At 44.1% G+C, this 21,712-nt stretch overlaps 1 protein-coding gene across 3 annotated transcripts in view; it reads left to right on the top strand.

Annotated features, from left to right (window-relative positions):
- The window catches only part of tncb (tenascin Cb), a 147,688-nt gene that overhangs the window by 60,378 nt on the left and 65,598 nt on the right, over nucleotides 1–21,712 (top strand). For all 3 annotated transcript variants that reach the window (XM_078550326.1, XM_078550325.1, XM_078550324.1), the window contains exons 7-9: nucleotides 10,568–10,831; nucleotides 12,073–12,258; nucleotides 14,289–14,378. In XM_078550326.1, the coding sequence (XP_078406452.1) occupies nucleotides 10,568–10,831; nucleotides 12,073–12,258; nucleotides 14,289–14,378 (540 nt within the window). The remainder of the gene's footprint in view (nucleotides 1–10,567; nucleotides 10,832–12,072; nucleotides 12,259–14,288; nucleotides 14,379–21,712) is intronic.

The raw sequence follows: 21,712 nt of genomic DNA, 5'->3' as shown, positions 1-21,712 counted from the left end.
TCCCAGCCATTTTGACAGGACAGAAAGTAAATGTGTAAGGTAAGTGGCTAAAGTGGCTACATTGGGTCGAGAGGGGTGGTCCAGGTATGTTCTGGGGGGTTCAGGAGGGTAGTCGGCAGGCTGGGGGGGGGGGGGGGGGGGGGGGGGTTGTTGGGGGATGGGGAGTGGGGGTGGTTGGGGGTTGTTGTTGGGAGGTTGAGGAGGCTAGCCGGGGAGCACAGGCAGGTGTTTGAGGGTCACTCATATAGTTACTCAGGAGTTTCAACTGGTTTTAATCCTTCTAACTTCTCCTGGTTAACTATTCTGTTAAGAAAGTCGGAGCCATCCGAAGTCCCCAACTTTAAATCAAAGTTTTGGAGAGTTCTAGACACAGGGTAATTGCCCAACAGATGTTGAAACTTCCCAGGCAATTCCTGTGCACTCCTAGTGTGGAGTCTTCCGAAGGGTCCCCCAGTACATCTTCCAGGGTATGTAGGTACCTCTGAGGTACAGCCCTCGGGGAATGGAAGATCAGGGCCATAGATCACGTAACTCACCTTCCTCAATTTTCTCTAATTCTTGCTGGCCTCTGCTTCAACTTTACTCATGGTTTTCTTGACACTCTTCTTGGCTGGTTTCAGCTCCTCAGTCAGCATCACATTCATTAAGGTGAGTTACTCGATGTAAATCTGCAAAATGCTGAAGTGGGTTCACCCTAACACATCTCTCCCACAGCTGTGTGCATCATGAACTCCTTTGTGAACAATATTTTCAAGCACATTGCAGGTGCAGCTTTACACTGGCTCTTTATAATCATCACCTGCAGAGAGGTCCGGACCGCCACACGCCTGCTGCTGCTGTCCTGGAGATCTGGCCAGGCACGTCCTTTTACAAGGGCCTTGGAATGCACTGCCTGGAAGTGTGGTGGAGGCAGGTTCAATTGAGGCAATCAAGAGGGAACTGGATTATTATTTAAATAGAAACAATGTGCAGGGTTACAGGGAAAAGGGAGTAGATTGGTACAAAGTTAAAATGCTCAGAGAGCTGGTGCAGGCACAATGGGTCGAATGGCCTCCTTCTACACCGTAACAATTCTGTGAGTCCGTGACTCTAAGCTGTGACCAAGTTCACCAGTTCCGAGTAAAAGTCCACTTTGTATTGAAAAAAAAAGATACCCTAGCCTCTTATATCAGGGAAGTATTTAGCCTTGACTTAGCAACTGCCCAGGACGATATGATCGAAATCGAAAAATCATATGTGAATTTACAGGGACAGAATTCAGTCCTGTCATTCCATAGTGCAGCTTGGTGGAGGCTGGTCCCTGTGCAAGATTATGGCCTGAACAAAAAAATGATCAAGAAACGTCTGGTGGGGGAAATGGGGGTGGGATATCAGGGTAAGGGGCCACGTTCTAGCCCAAATGGCTGCTGTCTGTGCATGGTTTAAAAAAACGAAAGCATCTGAATCTTCAAATTGGCCAGGGCAGCTGGAGAACTGGAACCCAGGATAAGGTTGGGAAGTGTTTGTGTTGTTAAAATTTCTTCGCTGTGGAATAGATTTTCTTCAAGACTTCTATATATATTTTTCAATCAAGCAAAACATTTTCCATGCTGCCGACCCTGTTCCCAATAGGCTGGAGAGTTTTCAGCTTTACACAGCTCCCAAAACCACACATCCCTGTGAAAGTTTCCAGATCTTGGAAGGCGAGGCTCTTGAGGAGCTGCTTATGTCTCTAAATGCGCCCAATTAAAGGTGTGGGAAACTTCACCTTCCTGCCTTCCCACCACTCTCCTTCCACCCTCACAAAAATCGGCAGGGTCAGGAACGGAGGCAGGGTGGCCATGACGCACACGTCGGTGCCATTTATTTTCCGTCACACACCTCCATTCCGACCCAATCCCAGCAGTGGAAATCCGGCCTCATCAGGTTTCACCAGGGGCAGAGTTTTGCCCTTGTCGGGCGGGCTCGGCAGGGGGGTGGGCGGGGCTGATCAGGAAGCTGACCGCTGGCTGCGATCGGGGCTGGACCGTGATTTCACGCTGGCCGGACAATTAAGCCCCACCCAGCGTGAACCACAAGCATCAGTGCTCAGCGCTGCCTGTGTAGGGGGGTGGGGGGCGGGGAGGGGTGGTGAGGGGGGTGAGGAGCGCGAACGGGGCGAACACGAACTTCGTGTATGCTTGAAAATCTCCCTGAGCCACACAGCTGCCTCAGAGAGATGAACAGTTTTCAAAAAAAATAATAAAGGTTTGAAAAACGTTATAAAACATATCCCCTCGTGTGATTCCACCACATGAGTAAGGACATGTTACAAATTAAATTTTAAAAAATTTATTTCACTTTTATTTGATGTTGGAAACCTCATCCCGCCTGTGGATGATGTTTCCAAAAAAAGTGCATAGGCTGCTTGGCCTTTTCGCTTGCCCGTCAACCGTTAGGTTAGACGGGCAGTGAAAAATTTGTTTCAAGTACCGTGTCAGTGGCCTTAACAGATCTTTTAATTGTCAGCGGGCACACTGCCGATTCTCGCGCTCACCCGCCGACCGGAACATCACGCGACTGTGCATTGACGTCGGGACGCTCACCCAACGTCAACGCATGTCATTTTACGCTCGAGCAGGTCGGGCGCGTGCCCGCCCACTGAGGTAAAAATTCTGCCCCAGGTAACGATGACGAATTCTGACAGCTTCACCATCATTACAACTGCAAAATCCAGGCAAGCAAAAGGTCCTGGATACCTAATGTCACCACATCTGGCCATAAATGAAATTCTAAACAATGCAGTAATCACCCTTAAATGTAGCAGCAAGCACCCATTTGATAGTTACAAATTTATAATTTCATACCTCATAAAAGTGCACCACCAGGAATAGTAGATTCTGATAATTCAAGTAATCTGCCAATATATTTATTTTATTTGCTGTGAAAATTGAACAACTGGCACAGCTGACACAATGGATATGGAAATTGTCCAATCATTGATTTTCAATTCCGTTCTGGGAATGTTACAATATTTTAGTGCAAATTCTGCTTCAACTGGAACGGTTTCCCAACGTGGCTGTTTTCACAGGGCCTGTGGAGTGTAATCATTTTACAGGACTGTAAATCATGTGCGCACACACAACCACACCAAATGAATCTTCCCAGTGCTGGATAGTAAAACTGGCAGACTGATAGATTTAATTAGGAAAGAATGAGCTAATGGCCACCTGTCAGTTGCAATAAAGTGGTGATGTGGAAGAATGTTGGAGCATTCAAAAATCTGTACAGTATATGCCTGGCCTTGTTCTACAACTCAGTTTGTACCTGACCAGCATAATATTCAGCATAATACTATGGAGGCTTTACACTAAGAGATCACCAAAGTGCACACTCCCAGATGTTTTGCTTTAATCTTTTAGGTTCAAGGTATACGTAACTTTACAGCAACTGTAAACCATTAATGCTATCCTTTTCTATGCATTAAATTCAAGATTTGATCACCGTTATTACTGTGAATTTCAACTTTTGTGAGCATGCACATCATGCTACATATGATACAGTTTTATATATGAGAGGACGAGGGGGACATTATACTTATCATTGTAAGCTTTTAAGTTCAAGCATGCAGGGTTAATTTCAAAAGGTTGCTTCAAATCGTGCACCACCTTTTAGGAACCATGGGGCTTGGTTTGAAAGCAAATTACTGACCTAAATGGCGAATGACAATTCTTCACAAAAGTAATTGCCGGGCCTTTTATTAAAAAGTATAATGTCTGAAAGGTAAAATCTGCCAAAAATTTGTCTTTCTTTCTTTGTCAAATGTGTGTTGTTCCCCCTATTTTCAAAGAGGTTGAAGTCAGTGAGGCAAGACCGCAGGCCGGGCTTAGCCTTTTCTGACTGAAAAGGAGGAGGCATCTAGGACGTGATCTTAGAGAGATATGTGAGACTGTTGTGAGGAGGAGAAAGTAAATCTGTCTTTCAATTATATTAAGAGCATACGACAAGGAGACACGGTAAAAAGGCACATTTATGACTCACCTCGTGAAATTCTTCTTCATGTACAGAGCAATCAACTTGTGGAAGAGATTCCCAAATTGAGTGGTGGAAACCTAAAACTCTAAATGGAAGAATTAATCAGGGCTGAATGGCCTCCCTCACTGTAATTACCTTGTGACCTTGTAAATTGGAATGATTCGGAAAGGAGCTAGCAATATATATCTGGCAATGGAAGTTACAGTGTAAATCCATTCAGGATTTTCAACCTTTAAGCTTCAGCTCATGAAGCATCTTTTGTGGATTGGTATGCTTACCAGGTGATAATTAAACTGAAGCAGTCCTTGTAAATATTTAAAAGTATATTTGCCTTTTCTGTCATAATCTTGTTTTAATGAAGTGGAAATTATCAAAAACGTATTTTAAAACTCACAAACTTTTAACTAAATGCAATAATGGTAAACTGTAGATGTGAAGGCTTTGGGCTTTACAAAAATATGCACACAGGCACATGCACAGATGCAAAAGCACACACTTACAGGCACACAGCATGTATGCACAGGATCACAAACAAAGATACACATACACACTTACAGACACGCACACACAGAAACAGACACTCACAGACACACACAGAGGCACAAATCCAGGGCATAAAATAATGAGACTGAAAGATAAGTGCCATTAAACAGCTGAACTCCTGTCATCATCTAGCTGGTAGAGATACTGTAGCCTTAAAGGAAATGCTGATAATGACATTCGAAAACTTTGGCATTTATTTGAGTGGTAAAAGCAAAATACTGCGGATGCTGGAAATCTGAAATAAGAACAGAAAATGCTGGAAATACTCAGCAGGTCTATGGAGATGCATCTGTGAAGAGATAACATAGTTAATATTTCAAGTCCATATGACTCTTTTTCAGAGCTGGACTCCTCTTCAGAGCAGTGATGTCAGCTCTGAACAAGAGTCATACGGACACGAAACATTAACTCTGTTTCACTCTCCAAAGCTGCATTGCCACAGACTTGCTGAGTTTTTCCAGCATTTTCTGTTTTTATTTATTTGTGTGACCCTGGAAATGTTATTTATGAGATATTGCGTGGAGGGGAGAATTGTAAATTCTAGTGAATCAGCATTGAATCACCTTGGACCAAAACCTGCTGGAATGGGGCATCCCACAACATACGCCGTTAACTGTTAAGTTAGACTTTACCCTGCACAATTCAACTTAACAACTTTTGCACCCTTGATAATGGCAGAGGCAACAGGGCATCTGGGGCCTTAGTGAATGGCGGGACCGATGGTTTAGCTTCTTTATCAATAAGATTAAAGGATTGGGAAATAAACAGAAGGACTGACAAGGGAGATGCATTAGAGTGGGTAAATTCAGTATCAAATGAGACATAGAAAGAGAAATAAGGAGAGTGAAAGAAAGATTAGATTGAGAGAGAGAGAAAAAAAAAGAGAGAATAGAGACAGAAAGGAAAAGAATGAAAAAAATTAAAATTCAACGTTTTTGAAGTCTGAACAACAATTCACTACCTGAAGGAATAAGACTCAACAGTTTGAATTGCCCACTTTCCGGGCCAGAGAAGATGACTGGCAGTAATTAACAATTATCACATGGGCAAATTGATATTTAAGCTATTAATCACTAAACATAAGTTTCAGTGGCAATTTTAATGGTCAATTGATATGAAAATCCAGCAAATTCTGAAAAATAATGCTAAGGGTGAGGTGCATATGTGTGAATCAAACAGTGGAACAACATAAATCAAACAACATGTTATGGAGATTTCAACTCAGTGTCTCTTTTAATGTCCTAAATATGATGTCTGATTTGCATGTCATCCACATGCTGTTATTTTTCAGCATGTTGCAACCTGTTGTGTTGCTACCATAAGACGTAGGAGCAGAGGTAGGTCATTCGGCCCATCAAGTCTGCTCTGCCATTCAATGAGATCATGGCTGATCTGATAATCCTCAACTCCACTTTCCTGTCTTTTCCCCATAACCCTTGATTCCCTTACTGATTAAAAGTCTGTCTATCTCGGCCTTGAATATACTTAATGACCCAGCCTCTACAGCCCTTTGGGTAAAGAATTCCACAGATTGACTACCCTCTGAGAGAAGAAATTCCTCCTCATCTCCATTTTTAAATGGGCGCCCCCTTACTCTGAGATTATGCCCTCTGGTCCTGGACACTCCCACAAGGGGAAACAACCTCTCAGCATCTACCCTGTCAAGCCCCCTAAGAATCTTATATGTTTCAATAAGGTTGCCTCTCATTCTTCTAAACTCCAATGAGTACAGGCCCAACCTACTCAACCTCTCCTCATAAGAAAATCCTTCCATACCCAGGATCAACCTAGTGAACCTTCTCTGGACTGCCTCCAATGCCAGTATATCTTTCCTTAGGTACAGGGACCAAAATTGTTCACAGTATTCTAGTTGTGGTCTAACTGGTGCCTTGTATAGTTTTATCAAGACTTCCCTATTTTTATACTCCATTCCCTTTGAAATAAAGACCAACATTCCATTTGCCTTCCCTATTACCAGTTGAACTTGTATGTTAGCTTTTTGGGATTCATGCACAAGGACTCCCAAATCCTTCTGTGCTGCAGCTTGCCGCAGTCTTTCTCCATTTAAATAATATTCAGCTCCTCTATTCTTCTTGCCAAAGTGCATAATCTCACATTTTCCCACATTATATTCCATCTGCCAAATTTTTGCCCACTCGCTTAACCTGTCTATATCCCACTGTAGACTCCTTGTGTCATCCTCACCACTTGCATTCCCACCTATTTTTGTGTCATCCACAAACCTGGTGATAGTACATTCACTTCCCTCATCTAAGTCATTAATATATATTGTAAATAATTGAGGACCCAACACTGATCCCTGTGGCACTCCACTAGTTACAGGTTGTCATCCTGAAAATGCTCCCCTTATCCCAACTCTCTGCCTTCTATTAGTTAGCCAATCTTCTATCCATGCTAATCCATCCCCAACACCATGGGCTCTTATTAAGCAGTCTTATGTTCGGTACCTTATTGAACGCCTTTTGGAAATCCAAATATATTATACCTAGCGGGTCCCCTTTATCCCGCTTGTTACCTCCTCAAGGAATTCTAATAAATTTGTTAGGCATGATTTCCCCTTCATGAAGCCATGCTGACTCTGCTTGATTATATTATGTATTTCTAAATGCTCTGCTAGTACATCCTTTATAACAGATTCCAACATTTTCCCAATGTTAAGCTAGCTGGCCTGTTTTTTGTCTCCCTCCCTTTTTGAATAAGGGTGTTACATTGGCCGTTCTCCAATCCTCCAGGACTTTTCCAGAATCTAAGGATTCTTGGAAGATTACCAGCCGTGCTACTATCTCTGTAGCTACTTCCTTTAATATCCTAGGATGCAACCCATCAGGTCCAGGGAACTCATCGAGCTTTAGCCCCATTAGTTTCCCTAGTACTTTTTCTCTATTGATAGTTATTTCCTCCCCCTCTTTTGCCCCTTGATTACTTAGGCCAGGATTTTTCAGTCATTGTGCGGGGGTGGGCCTGACATGCTGACGCATAAACTGACTTACGATGATGCTGGGCATGCATCCTGACATCATTGCGCTGTCTCGCGATGTTTCGTTTGGCGGGCGTATGCCGGAGTCGCCTGCGCGCCCGCCGATGATTGACAGGCCTATTAAGGCCATTAACAAATTAATTAATGTCAAATTAACACTGCCCGTCCCACCTTATGGTTGGCGGGCAGGCGAAAAGGCCAAGCGGCCTTTACGTTTTTTAGGAAACCTCATTCACGAACGTGAGGAGGTTTCCTAAAACTTTTATGAATTAAATAAAAAGCTTTCCTGAAAAGTAAAAACATATCGCATTTCATGTGACACAGTCACATGAGGGGACATGTTTCATTAAATTTATTGGCCCACCCGCGTAAAATAACGGCACGGAGCCAAACGCGGCCAGCGTCGGCTCCGCGAACGCCTCCACCCACTCCTGCCGAGCCCACCCAATGTGGGAAAAATTCTGGCCTTAGTATTTTTGGAATGCTCCTTGCATCTTCTACCGTGAAGACTGATGCAAAGTATTTATTCAACTCCTCTGTCATTTCCTGGTTCCCCATTATTATTTCCCCAGTCTCATTCTCTAAGGGGCCTATGTTTACTTTGGCCTCTCTTCCTTTTTATATGTTTAAAGAAACTCTTCTTGTCCGTTTTTATATTACTTGCTAGTTTACCCTCAAAGTTTATTTTCTTCCTTGTTGGTTTTTAAAACTTTCAAAATCCTCTGGTTTACCACTAATCTTTGCCACATTGTAGGTATTTTTCTTTCGGTTTGATACTATCCTTAACTTCCTTGGTTAACCATGGTTGGTTTATCCTTCCTTGAAGCCTTCCTCTTCACTGGGATATATCTTTGTTGAGAGTCATGAACTATTTTCTTAAACATCTACCATTGTTCATCAACCGTCTTTTCTGCTAAACTCTTTTCCCAGTCCACTGCAGCCAGCTCTGCCCTCATTCCATTATAATTACCCTTATTTAAGTTTAGCACAGTTGTTTCTGACCCAAGTTTCTCACTCTCAAACTGAATGTTAAATTCTACCATATTATGGTCACTGTTTCCTAGGAGATCCTTTACTCTGAGATCATTTACTAAACCTGACCCATTACACATTACCAAATCCAAAATAGCCTTATCCCTAGTTGGATTCACAACATATTGTTCTAGGAAACTTTCCTGAATACACTCTATGAATTCTCGCTCATGTCTACTTCTGCCAATTTGATTTTCCCAATCTACATAAAGATTAAAGTCACCCATGATTAATGTACTGCCTTTTTTACATGCCCTCATTATCTCCTGATTTATTCTCTGTCCTACAGTATAGCTACTGTCAGGGGGCCTATAGACTACTCCCACCAGTGTCTTCTTTCCTTTGTTATTCCTTACTTCCACCCATATGGATTCTACATCTTTCGATCCAAGATCCTTTCTTGCTATCATACTTATTCCATCTCATTACTCACAAAGCTACCCCACCACCCCTTCCTTCCTGCCTGTCCTTTCGAAAAGTCACATACCCCTGAATACTTAGTTCCCAGCTTTGATCTCCTTGAAACCACGTCTCAGTAATGGCTATAAGACCATACCCATAAACCTCTATTTGTGCCGCACTGACCTGTTACTAGTGATAATTTTTATGAAATAATGCAGGAAGGTATAGATCCTGTGCTTTATAAATGCATGTGTTTTACTAGAATTGCTTAAGCTATAATTGACACAGAATATTTGCTGCATTTCGATAGCACAGAGACATCTTCTACCATTTGTCACGAGTCTAAAAAAATGGGTTCCATGATAATCAGATATGACATTTTTGAAAAGAAGTATCTTCTAGTGGATAAGGGTTAAAATCAGCCATTGGTTAAATAAAGCTTTGAACTGGAATATTAGTCCCTAACTGATCCCTGACAATTTGTATTTTTATATAATCTGCACAATTCTGCTTGCTTGAAATTGGACTTTAAATGTCTAACTTGGTCTGTTCAGATGAAATTCCTTTGCTCATTATTTGAAGAGATGATAGCTAGTTTCAAATAACAAAACAGAAGAATTCCAAAAAAAAATTGTTAACAGCTTATATGTTAGTATTCAAAGTGCCTAATTTCAAGGCATTTATTCTTAAATTTCTCTGTGGGAATTGACTGGAAATGCTCCAAGCTGAAAATCAATGTTCAGCTTATTTTAATTAGGAAAACAGGGCATAAATTCCTTAACATCCCAAACTTGCTGTCTGGATTGGAGAAGCAAGGGGACTGAAGTAAATTTGTCCCCAGGCCTACAAAAATAAATCAAGAGTGTTCTTGGCATCAATTAGGCACCTTGACACAACTTACTTGTTGGGGCTTTATGTATTTCAGTATACAACAAGGCCCAGGGTTAAGTGCAGTACAGTTAAGCCAACCAAAAGTTGGGTGCAAGGCAGCCTTGTAGCAGCCCACTGTATTCCTGCTCCTTGGGACTCCATAAAATATGAACATTTTTCCAAGTTTATGGGTCTCCAGCAATGCCTTTAAGGAGTGCTGGTCACAATGCTCAAAGTCAGGAATGCTGATCGGATTTTGCTCATTGCAAGGTCCAACCAGGTCAAATAAATTTTGGAATCTGCACCTGAAATGAGTGCAGGAGCCTTATTCCAACGCTGCCGCCCAAAATAAAAGTCCCCAACCAATTTAGTGACGGCCTGAACTCTCCTATGTATGGAGCGACACCTGCACTGTGTTGTTATCATTGCATCAGGTGTCGACGCGTAGGGCAGGATTTTTCCGGCCCTGCCTGTGCCAGGTTTGTCTGGTCCCACTGAAAGTCAATGGGCTTTTGGCTGGGACACTGCATCTCCCACGGCGGGTCCGGAAAATCCCGGCCGTAAAACAGGAACAACAATGCTAAATTTACACCCCAATGTGAGGCGGAAGACTCCATTTTCAGAAATTGATTTATTATCTTGATCATTTGGTTAGCTCTTCTGGAAATGCACTGAGGCTCGCATGTCTTTAAAATGATGAATGATGCAATTTTCTCTCTAACCCCACAGAGATTGATGCGCCAAGCCAAGTGGAAGTAAATAAAGTCACAGACACCACCGCTCACATTACCTGGTTCAATCCATCTGCCCAAATTGAGGGAATCAGCCTGTCCTATGGGACTCCAGGCAGTGAGATGGCAACTGTTGACCTTCCTAATACCGAGACAGCCTATTCCATAGCTAAGCTTCAACCAGACACTAAATATGAAGTTTCTCTGGTTTCTAAACGTGGGAACACTAAAAGTAAACCAGCTGTCAATACTTTCAAAACAGGTAAATCAATATTTTTAAACGAATGAAATAATTTATAACAATTCTGGATTGTGCTGGTTTGTCACAATTGCAAAAAAATCAGCTGTGCATAATATCTCCTTACATGGCTACGTCAAATATTATTTTACTACATTATAAAGGCGCTATATAAATGCAAGATGTTGTACTATCATAGCATGTCACTTCTATTGCTGGTGAGATCCAGTGTCATGGGCTGCGCTGTCTATTCGTGATTCAGTTTCTTCTTTGCAGAAAAATATCCAATAATTTGAATTAATCAATGAAAACCCACAGAAATGTGAGACTTCAGTGTCAATAATGAATCAAATTATTTTAATTGGTTACTTTTCCCCATCAAATGCCCTAAATAACATGCATTGTAAAACATCAGCGTCCTAGAATCTTCCAGTTTTTCGTTGACCTGTGGCCTTAAGCTCGTAGGTCATTTCAGTTAGGCCTCTTGCTTTTGTCTTTGCACTGTACAGCTGGCCTGTGGCATTCTCTTCACCTGAGATAATGTCAGTGCATCTCCTTGCCAATCTCAGGTAAAGAAAGTAAAATCACCTGGCCATTTCTCCTTTCTGAGCCGTGGAAATCTACTTTGAAATGTTTTACACATGTTCATACCTTGGTATTGGAATTTTGTACAGACAGTTGAAATCCTGCTGCAACTCTGAAATAGTTCCCAGTCCTTCGTACAGCTCGTGCCTTATATGATGACTACAAAAATAGACAGCCATTCACTGGCAAAAGATCATGTTAAGTTGCATTCGTGTGAGGTCTTCACTCTAAGCTTCTTAGTAACATAAACAGCTTAACTCTACGATAGGGCAATCTTGGTTGTTTAGATAATCAATTAATTAATATCAAATTAATATAAATTCAATATATATAATACAGCTTTAACTTTTGATAGTCAATAAATATTTCTGAATGTTGCTATATCACTTTATAATTAAAGGTTTTTAAGAATCAACAATAAATGCCACATAATTGTGAGAGCGTTAAATGATTTTCTCTAACATTCCTCAAATAAGTCATTATTTTGTTAGAGTAAGTTAAAGCTTGACAATATGATTCTGATACTTCAGACTACTTTGAAAGTAAGTGTCCATTAGACAGCAATGTACAGCATCCTGGTATGTGATTAAAGACTCTTATAATTCTGTGCTCTTGGTATATACTTCAAAATCCCCTTGCTTGTTCTTTCAACCCTGCTCAATGCTATTTTTTACAACTAGACCTTGATGCTCCCAAAAACCTCAGAAATGAGTCTCAAACAGAAGACAGCATCACCTTGGAGTGGAAGAACACCAGAGCTGCTGCTGACAGTTACAAGGTTAAATATTCACCACTGGCAGGAGGAGAACACAAGGAAATTACTGTCAAAAGAAGCCGTCAAACAACCACCAAAATTAAGATTCCTGGTAATATTTACTATGAGCTCATGGTATTCTACAAAATATGAAAAATTCACATAAAATCCAACATTGCGTTGGTGTGTTTTAACATTAATTAGCTAGTATTAAACTGAAAATGACTGGTTGGAATGCGATATCTGAGTGGAACACACTTGGGTTTTTAATGATACGTTAAAAATAAAGGAGTCCAAACTGTGACCTCTTCACTACATGATCCTCAGATCTTGGCAGTCCAGCCCATGAAGTCCATACAACTATAATTTGCACTTGGATTTCTTATTTGCTAATTTGCCCTGTTTGATTTTTGTAGACATTGAGGTTTGGGAAGGGCTGTTCCACTCTCCTTGAGGGGTGAAACTGGCTTTGCCCTGTAGTGTAAAATAGGCTCATGGAGAATCCAAAGCACCATTTAATGCTATTCCTGACTTTCCTCTCCATTGTAGTAGAGAAATGTTGCCACCAAAGCCCGTTTGGTGAATAAATCCTAAATTAGCACACCAAGGCCTATTAGTATCAATCATTTGAATGATATGCAAAAAAATTAGAAATTTAGGTGTGACCTCAGAGGCTTCATTCACACCTACACAACCCACAAAAGACAAAGAGATGGGACATCCATGTGATGATGCATATGAGCATGCCCAAATCCAGGGACTGTCTCAAAACCCCCTCAACTACACTCCCATCTGCTCTTATGTTGTATAATAATGGCAATTCTTTATCATTTCCATGTTTGTATTTCCCATTTCGGGTTATCGGTTGGAAGCAGTATTGAATTGTCACCACAAATATGGGGAAAACTGTAAATTAATCCATCAATTATCAAAACAATAACAGCCACAAACCAGAATCATTCATTTAGAGGCACCAAATCTTCAAAACAATGATTGTTTTTTTCTTTAAATAAAGTCCAGAGTTTACTCACATCACCAGTTCATACCCGCATAGGTTTTTTTAAGAATGCTTTGTTGAAGCTACATTTTTGATAAAGTTACAAAATGTGCACTTATAAAGCTCTTTATTGCATACTGAAATGCCTCAAAGCACAGAATGGGGTTTTTTGGATCGACTATTATTATTGGAGCAAATGATTGGAGCCAAGACGCTTTTCATAATTTCCTGCTTTTGTGTTTCATCTATCAGGATCATGTGGAGAACACCTTACCTCAGTATTTTTTTCCTCTTATTATCTTTAACCACGGGAACCCAAGCTTGGCATTCCTGAGAACCACAGCCTTTTGTTTCTTACTCTTTTCAGCCTTGATTTTCGGCCCCAGTCTATCATTAAGATCCCTCGTGTGTTTTTAAAAAAAGAACTGCTAGTTAATTCCTATTCACTCCCTGGCTTTTTGCTTCACATAATGGACAGCTCAATCAACCTCATCACTTACTGAACTGTCATTGAGTGAGCACATTGAACAATTTACGGCTAACTGAACAAAAACATATCGCCAAACAAGTCAATGAGTCTTTTAATTGACCCTTTTTGACAAGTAGATTAAAGTTTTAGAGCTGTAAAATATTAAAGTAACAAAGCATGTTATATTAAGTAATAGGGGCCTTTTAATTCCTATGATAGGTTCACTTTGGAGAATCAATTTTCCTTGGTCTACACAGTTGCACAGGATTGCTTCAGGCAGCGAATATTTGTAAATCTGGGTCAGAATGCACACCTGCTTGATTGTTCTTCTATTTAAATAAATAAAGGAAAATTGGACAGCTTCTATTACAAGTATGTGCTTCAGCCTGCCCAAATTCTCAATGCTCAGCCAATGTTATCAAGCATAGACCCAGGATGATCTCTCCTCATTATTTCTGAAGGATAACAACCTTATCATGGATATTCTGCACCATAAACAGTATACTATCATCAATCCTTAAGTGAACTTATCTGAGTTTGTACATCGCAGGATGTTTCCACAAGCCATAAATAATGTGTTATATTAAAAGAATGGCAGCCTAGAGAGCAATCCTCTGCAACTTTATAGCTGCAATAAATATTTTAAATTAAATATGAACTACTTTGCATTATTCAGATCTGCAGCCTGGTACCGAATATGGTTTTGGCGTTAGTGCCATTAAAGGCAACAGAGAGAGTGCTCCTGCTACCATCAACGTAGCCACAGGTAAGACTTGGGCATCAGATAATAAACTGAGTTGATTGATTACCGTATAGAAAAGGGGAACATAAAGGGGTAACAATTATTCTGGGTGTCACATCTGAGCTGCCGATACAAGAACGCAAGAACAGATAGGAGCAGGAGTAGACCATATGGCCTGTCGAGCCTGCTCCATCATTCGATACAATCATGGCTGATCTTGGGCTTCAACTCCACTTTCCTGCCCACTCCCCATATCCCTTGATCCCCTGCAGGGTGTACTGCCAAATTTTGGGGTGCCGGAGCTCTAAGAAAATGTGTTGGCCATATCATTCCTAAATCTACTATTACATTGTTTTCTTATGTACTAATCATTCTGGTCCCCAAATGTCAGTGAAACTATACTTTTTAAGTGAAAAATATTGTTGTCCCCACTGCCATTTTACCCCTCCTTCCAACAACCTCCCCCAACCCTGACCCCCTCCACCCTCCCAGGACCCTCATCTACCCCCCCCCCCCGCCAATCGCTCTCTCCACCCCAAACCCCTCCAACCTCCTCCCCATGCCTCCCCAACACCGCCCAAACCCCCTCCCCAGCCCACAACACTCAAATCCCCTCCCCACTCCCCAAACTCCCATCCTCCCCAGCAGCAACGCAGCAATCAGTGAGATTGGCCTGACAAACCAGCTTCAAAAAATTGGAACATTCAGCCTGAAAGTTCTGATGTTTTTTAAGCTGGTCTGTCAGATCCTAAGCTCTGGTTATTCAGTGTGGATGATGAGAACTCTGTTTAAAACATTGGGCAGAATCTTCTGGCTGGCATGCGGGTGGCAGAGCCCGCACACCAGCGCTTAAAATGTCGCGACATCAGCGCACGGCATTGCGATATTTCAGTCGGCGGGCGCGCTATGCAGCGGGATGCGCGCCCGCCATTAATTAAAGGCCTCGTTAAGGCCCTTAACTTGCCAATTGTAGATGATTTTGAGGAGACCGTGCGAACTTCGGCTCGGCGCACGGGCCCAATGTGCAGGTGATTTTTTTACAAACCTAACCAGTGGGGGGGGATGATGTTTGATAATGGTTTTAAAAAAGTTTAATAAAACTCTTGTTTATTTCATTAACATGTCCCATCTCGTGTGACATTTTCACATGAGGGGGACATGTTAATGAATTTTTTATTGTTCTATTTGTTATATTTGGCAGCCTTTCGGCGACCTCCCTGAGGCAGCACTTTGCCTCAGGGAGATGTGCGCTCTTTCGTGCGCATGCGTGAAAGAGCGCACTCTGACAGTTGGGGAATCCCGCCCCCACACAGGAAGCACATAGCGCTTCCCGTCGGGTGGTCTTTAACTGGCCCGCCCACTTAAAATGGCAGCGGGGCCCGTATTGCCGGCAGCGATCGGCTGCCCGCCCACCCACCCATCAAGGGCAAAATTCTGCCCATTGAATCCAGGCTTCTCGAGCCCTCTGGGCCCCAGTTTTTGGAACCGTCCTCACCCCCACTCTCTTGGGCCCTGGCTGGAGGTGCCCAAGAAATGCGCTGGTGTGCTCCAGCAGCAATACACCCCCAATCCCCTGAGAGACCAAATACCTGTGTAACTCAGCTTTACATATAATCAATGATGGAGCATGAGAATTCCAAAGAATCACAACCCTTTGAGCAATGAAATTTCTCCTCATCTCAGTCCTAAATGATCTTCCCCTTATCCTAAGTGCGGACGACCACGGACCCGATCGCCATTTTACACGGGCAGGCCAATTAAGGCCCGCCCAGCGTGAATTGCGGCTCCCAAGGACAGCTCAGTCAGTGCCTGATGATGTGCCTCTGGAGTCGTCCGTGACCCAGCAAACGCAGGAAATGTGGCCGGGTGTGTGGGAGCACCTGGTGGAGATACATGAGGCTATGCTTGGCTTGCTCTCCATGGTGGAGGAGTGTACACGGACTATCAATGCAATGAGCCTCATGTCCGAGCGCTATGCTTCCTCCATGGAGAGAGTGGCGACTCTCGTGGAGAGACTCCTCCAGGAGACCAATCCGGGCTTCCCGGGGATGCGCTCGGACCAGCAAGCCCTCAGAGCAGCATTGACCTCAGCTGCTCAGTGCCAGTGTGGGAGATGGTCTCCAAGTTTCCCAGCTCAGTACCCATCTATCCATGGTGAGCAGGGAGGTCCGAAGCGACCTCACGTCAACGCAGCAGCTGCCTGTCATCTCTGTGGGCTCCTCTCAGGGCGCTCCGGATGAGGGCGGCAGCTCCTCCACCCCTCTCCCAGTGACCATTGCATTCGGTGAGGCTGTGACAAATGGGGAGATGCCAGTTGTGGAACTGGCAGCTTCCTCCCAGGTGGGGCCAGCACAGGCTCCACGGGCCAGAGGACGACCACCAAGGTCATCGAGGCCAACAGGACAGCAGGGTGAGCAGGCTGTCTCAGATGTCACTCCCAGCGAGGGGCAGCACCAAGACGTAGCACCCGGAAACGTAAACATAAGGCACCTTAGGCACGCCACGGGTTTATCACTGGTGCTTTTGTGTTGGCCCACAATGAGGTCTTTATGAGTTGGTGTGATTTTTAACACCTTTGTCATTTTGTTTTCTTAAGTTCCTTTGGTTATAATATTAAATTCAGACATGTCACCTTGTCTGAGGGTTCCTCTTTTCTTCTGCCGGTGGATGGTTACCAATAAAGTTATGAGTGATTTGTGGGACATTCAGCTTTATTGACAAGGCCCTTAGTTAATGTTCCTATCCAGGCAGATTTTGCATTCAGGTATCAAGTATGGAGCCTGCAGCCCAGGCTTGTCCTGGAGGTCCATCTGTGGTGTGCTAGCTGAAGGTTCATTGGATTAAAGCCTCCCAGGTGTCCCTGCCTCCCTGGAGTATGCCCGGGTCAGCGTCTACCCCCTCAGCATTTCCCTGTGCGTGCCCATCCTCGGACTCACTGCTGGACTCATCGTGTGCAGCCGCAGCCACTGCGTCAACATCTTCATCATCCACAGTGTCCACCCTTTCCAGCACAAGATTGTGGAGAGTGCAGCATGCAACCACGATCACACATGGCACACGACACACGATCTGGGGGGTACTGGAGTGTGCCCCCTCAGTGGTCCAGGCATCGGAAACGCATCTTGGGAAGACCGATGGCTCTCTCCACCACAGCCCTTGTGGAGGCGTGGCTCCTATTGTACTTCTGTTCTTGGATGGCGGAGAGGCAGCATGAGCCGCCTACTGAGGGGATAGCCCTTGTCACCCAGCAGCCATCCACCCAGCCGGGCCGGAGCACTGAAGAGCCCTGGCACCTGGGAGTGTCTGAGGATGTAGGTGTCGTGGGAGCTGCCTGGGTACCTTGCACAGACTTGTAGAATCTGCATCCTGTGATCACACACTGTCTGCACGTTCATGGAGTGGAAGCCCTTCCTGTTGATGAAGGCACCGGGCTCACCTGCTGGTGCCTTGATGGCCACATGTGTGCAGTCTATTGCACCCTGGACGCGGGGGAACCCAGCAATGGCTGCGAAGCCTCTGGTTCGCTGTGTCTGGCTTGCCTGGTCGCAGCGGAAGTAGATGAAGGTCAATGGATGCCTGAACAGAGTGTCTGTAACCTGCTAGACACAAGTGTGGACAGCTGATTGGGAGACACCGCAAAGATCACCCACCAACCCCTGGAAGGAGCCAGAGGCATAGAAGTTGAGGGCAGCTGTGACCTTTAGAGCCACTGGCATGGGGTGTCCACCCACATAGCTCGAGATCATCCCAGGCCCAATCATCTGATAGATATAGTTGACTGTCTCCCTTGAGAGACGGAGCCTCCTTTGGCACTGCACTGCACCTCAGGCATATTGAAGTAACTGCTTCGCCGCCTGTATACCCTGGCAGCAGGATAGTGGTGTCTTCTGTGGCCCCTTCTGCCTTGAACTACCTCTTGGCCCTTCACCCATTGTCCACCTCCCAAAGGTGGCTCCCCTGGAGACTGAATGTGCACTCCTGGTCTCCTCCTGCTTCTAGCCCTCCCTCCCTCCTCAGAGTGGAGAGTTCAGCTCCCATTCCCAGGCTAAGGGAAGGCTTCCTGAAACCTGCAGGCCAAAAAAAGATTCCTCACTGCAGAGTGCTGACCTGAAGGTTGTGAGTCCAGTCCAAGCAGCTGGTATGCGTTTTGAAGTATTGCAGATCACACAGGCAAGTGTCAGTTACTTTGAAAAATCAATATTTGACAGAGCACACTCGTGACCCCATTGAGCCCTCTTATCCTGCCCGTGGATGAGACTTATACAAACATGTCCTACCCGCCTGCCCATTGTGCCCATGCGCCGACCCAAAGATCACACAGGCTGCGAAAAATCACCGTCGATTGGTGCCTCAAGGGCCTTATGTGGCCCGTTAATTAATGACAAGCGCGCATCGGATATTATCGTGCGCCTGCCCAACGAAATATCGCAATGGTGTACAGTGACATCGGGACGCTCGCCCGACGTCACTGCGCATAATTTTACACGTCAGCGTGCGGGTCCCGCCTCCTCATGCCAACGGGAAAATTCTAGCCCATATATATGTCATGTTTTGCATACTCACTTAACCGGCCTATATCTTTTTGCAGCCTCACTGCATCCCCCCTCAAAGCTTACAATTCCACCTAGCTTTGTATTATCAGCAAACTTAGATACATTACTCTCTGTCTCTTCTTCTAACTCATTAATATAGCTTGTAAATAGCTGAGGCCCCAGCACTGATCTTTGCAGCCCTCCACTAGTCACAGCCTCGCAACCTGAAAATAATTTACCTCCACACTCTGCTTCCTGCCATCAACCAATCCTCCACCTATGCTAATACATTACTCTTCTATCTATGCTCTTTTGTGGAATTTAAATTCAATTAATGAATCTGGAATATAAAGCTAGCCTCAGTAATGGTGACCATGAAACTATCATCAATTGTCGTAAAGCCCCACCTGATTCACTAATGTCTGTTAGGGAAGGAAACCAGCCATTCTTACCTGGTCTGGCCTACATGTGGCTCCAGACCCACAGCAATGTGGTTGACTCTTAACTGCCCTCTGACATTTTCAGTTCAAGGCCAATTAGGGATGGGAAACAAATGCAGACTTTGCCAACAACACCCATATTCCACAAAAGAATAAAGAAACTCCCAACTCAATGCACCCTTATTTTGAATTAGCCTTTTGTGTACCACTTTATCAAATGCCTTCTGGGAATCTGAGCATATCACATATTTTGTTTCCCATGTATCTATCCCTCTTGTAGGGGAAGAGGGTCCTACAACAGATGTTAAATACCTAAAATGTATCCAGAAATTTATCAGTGGGATCACTGCCTATGCAGATTGGACATGGGCGGTCCCATTGCTAACCTGATGTGCTCTGTGCTCATTTTACACCCTAAAACAGGCACAACACATAACCAATTTCTACCATAGAAAGTTCTTAAAGACAGGGAAAGACCATTAGACCCAACATATCTATCTCTTTTTGATTGTTCTCACTCCCTCACCTGCCATCTTATCACACTACTCAAAATGTTGCCTTTTGATACCATTTAGGCTATTTTCCTTCCCTTCCTCAAAAAGAACAAACCAAACTTCTTAGTCTCCCCTCACAACATTGACTCTTGAAGCCCAGAATCACTTGGAGGTGAACTTTATGGGGAGATGTATTCCTCGTCCCCACCCACACCCCACCATACCCCCGCCCCAGTCAAAAAGTCAGTTGGCACCACACCGACACTGGCCTGCAGCCATAGCACACTGGAGGCTACCTTAATGAGTTAAGAGCAGGAGTTCCATCCCTGGGGCACAGGAAGTCCCCACCCTCAATCAGATTGACCAGTAGCTCTGTGGTACCAGCAGCGCCAGAAGCAAGTAGTGGCTGCTGCTGGGACCACATGCAGTCCCCAGAACAGAAGAACATGGACACCACACTTTAAGGTAAGTCCGGGCATTTTGGTTAGCAAGAGAGGGAATTGGGTGGTCGATTTCTAGAGGCATGATGAGGTTAGACACAAGATTGGCGGGTAGCCCCTGATGGGTAGAGGGCAGCCCCCACTAAGGAGGTACCTCCCCCTTCCTGTCCACCTTTACACATTCAGTGAAACCTGCCAGGCTGACCGCCTCCCTTCCACCTTTCCCTGCCACACGTGTTACTAGGGTGGAGTTGGAATGAGGTCCTTATGTGGCCATTAATTGGCCCCTTTAGAGGTTTCAATAGGCCTAAGAGTGGGCGGGTAGGCTGACACTTTACCCACCCACCTTAATATGGGAGACCGGCTGGGGGCAGGTGGGAAGATGGTGGGCTGGCTGCCCGCTTTATTTCACGAGCACCACCCCACATCTCCACCTTCATATATGCAGGAAGGGGTGCCATAATATTCAACCCTTGGTTTCTTGTCTCTGTATCTTCTTAGGGACAACAACAGCAACAACAACAAAAAATATATTAACAGTCACTTGGTAGTACAGAACTTGAATATTGCTGAAAAGAGAGACATGTTGCTGAAGCTTGGGCAGAATTTTACTGGTGGGGGTGGGGCCATAAAATGCGGCAAGACATTCTAAAGTCCATTGACTTCAGTGGGACCATAAAATCTTGCCGACGTAAAATTTCGCCCCTTTATGTCTTGCATTCATTAGGATGAATGCAAGAATGGCAAATTCCAAATGACCACAATAACTTATACAACAGGAGAAAGGAATGCTGATTGCTCGGCAAGTTGACTCTAACTTACCCAGAAGCATTGGAAGCCTACGGTTCCCTGTTGCTTTCTCCATGGCAACGTCTCAGCCAGTCGGAGCCAACTTATCATCAAATCCATACCCTTTACTCCTGTAGTATAAATTGTTGTGATTCTTTGAAATTTGGCATTCTTGCATTTGTCCATGTGAATGCAAGATGAAAAGCTTCAGCAACATCTCTCTTTTCAGAATTTTCAACAAATGTATTGTGTTTAGATTCATTTAACAACGTATGTCTATATGGCACCTTTAACATAACGAGATGTTCTAAGGCGCTTCACTGGAGCATTATGAAACAAATTATGACACGGGGTCACATAAGGAGATACTAGGCCAGATGACCAAAAGCTTAGTCAAAGAGTTATGTTTTAAGGAGATGTCTTAAAGGCAGAAAGGGAGGTAGAGAGGCTTAGGAAGGGCATTCCAGAGCTTGAAGCCTTGGGTCAATTGATGGCATGGCCATTAATGGTGGAGCAACTATAATTTGGAATGCACAAGAGGCCAGAATTAGAGGAGTGCAAGTATCTCAGAGGGTTGTGGGGCTGGAGATTACAGAGATAGGGACGTGCAAGGCCATGGAGGGATTTGAAAACAAGGATGAGCCAATGTAGGTCAGCGAGCGC

This window comes from Cetorhinus maximus, chromosome 10 (assembly GCF_964194155.1).
Source record: "Cetorhinus maximus chromosome 10, sCetMax3.hap1.1, whole genome shotgun sequence".
Lineage (NCBI taxonomy): Eukaryota > Metazoa > Chordata > Chondrichthyes > Lamniformes > Cetorhinidae > Cetorhinus > Cetorhinus maximus.
This window is presented reverse-complemented; position numbering and strand designations above follow the sequence as displayed.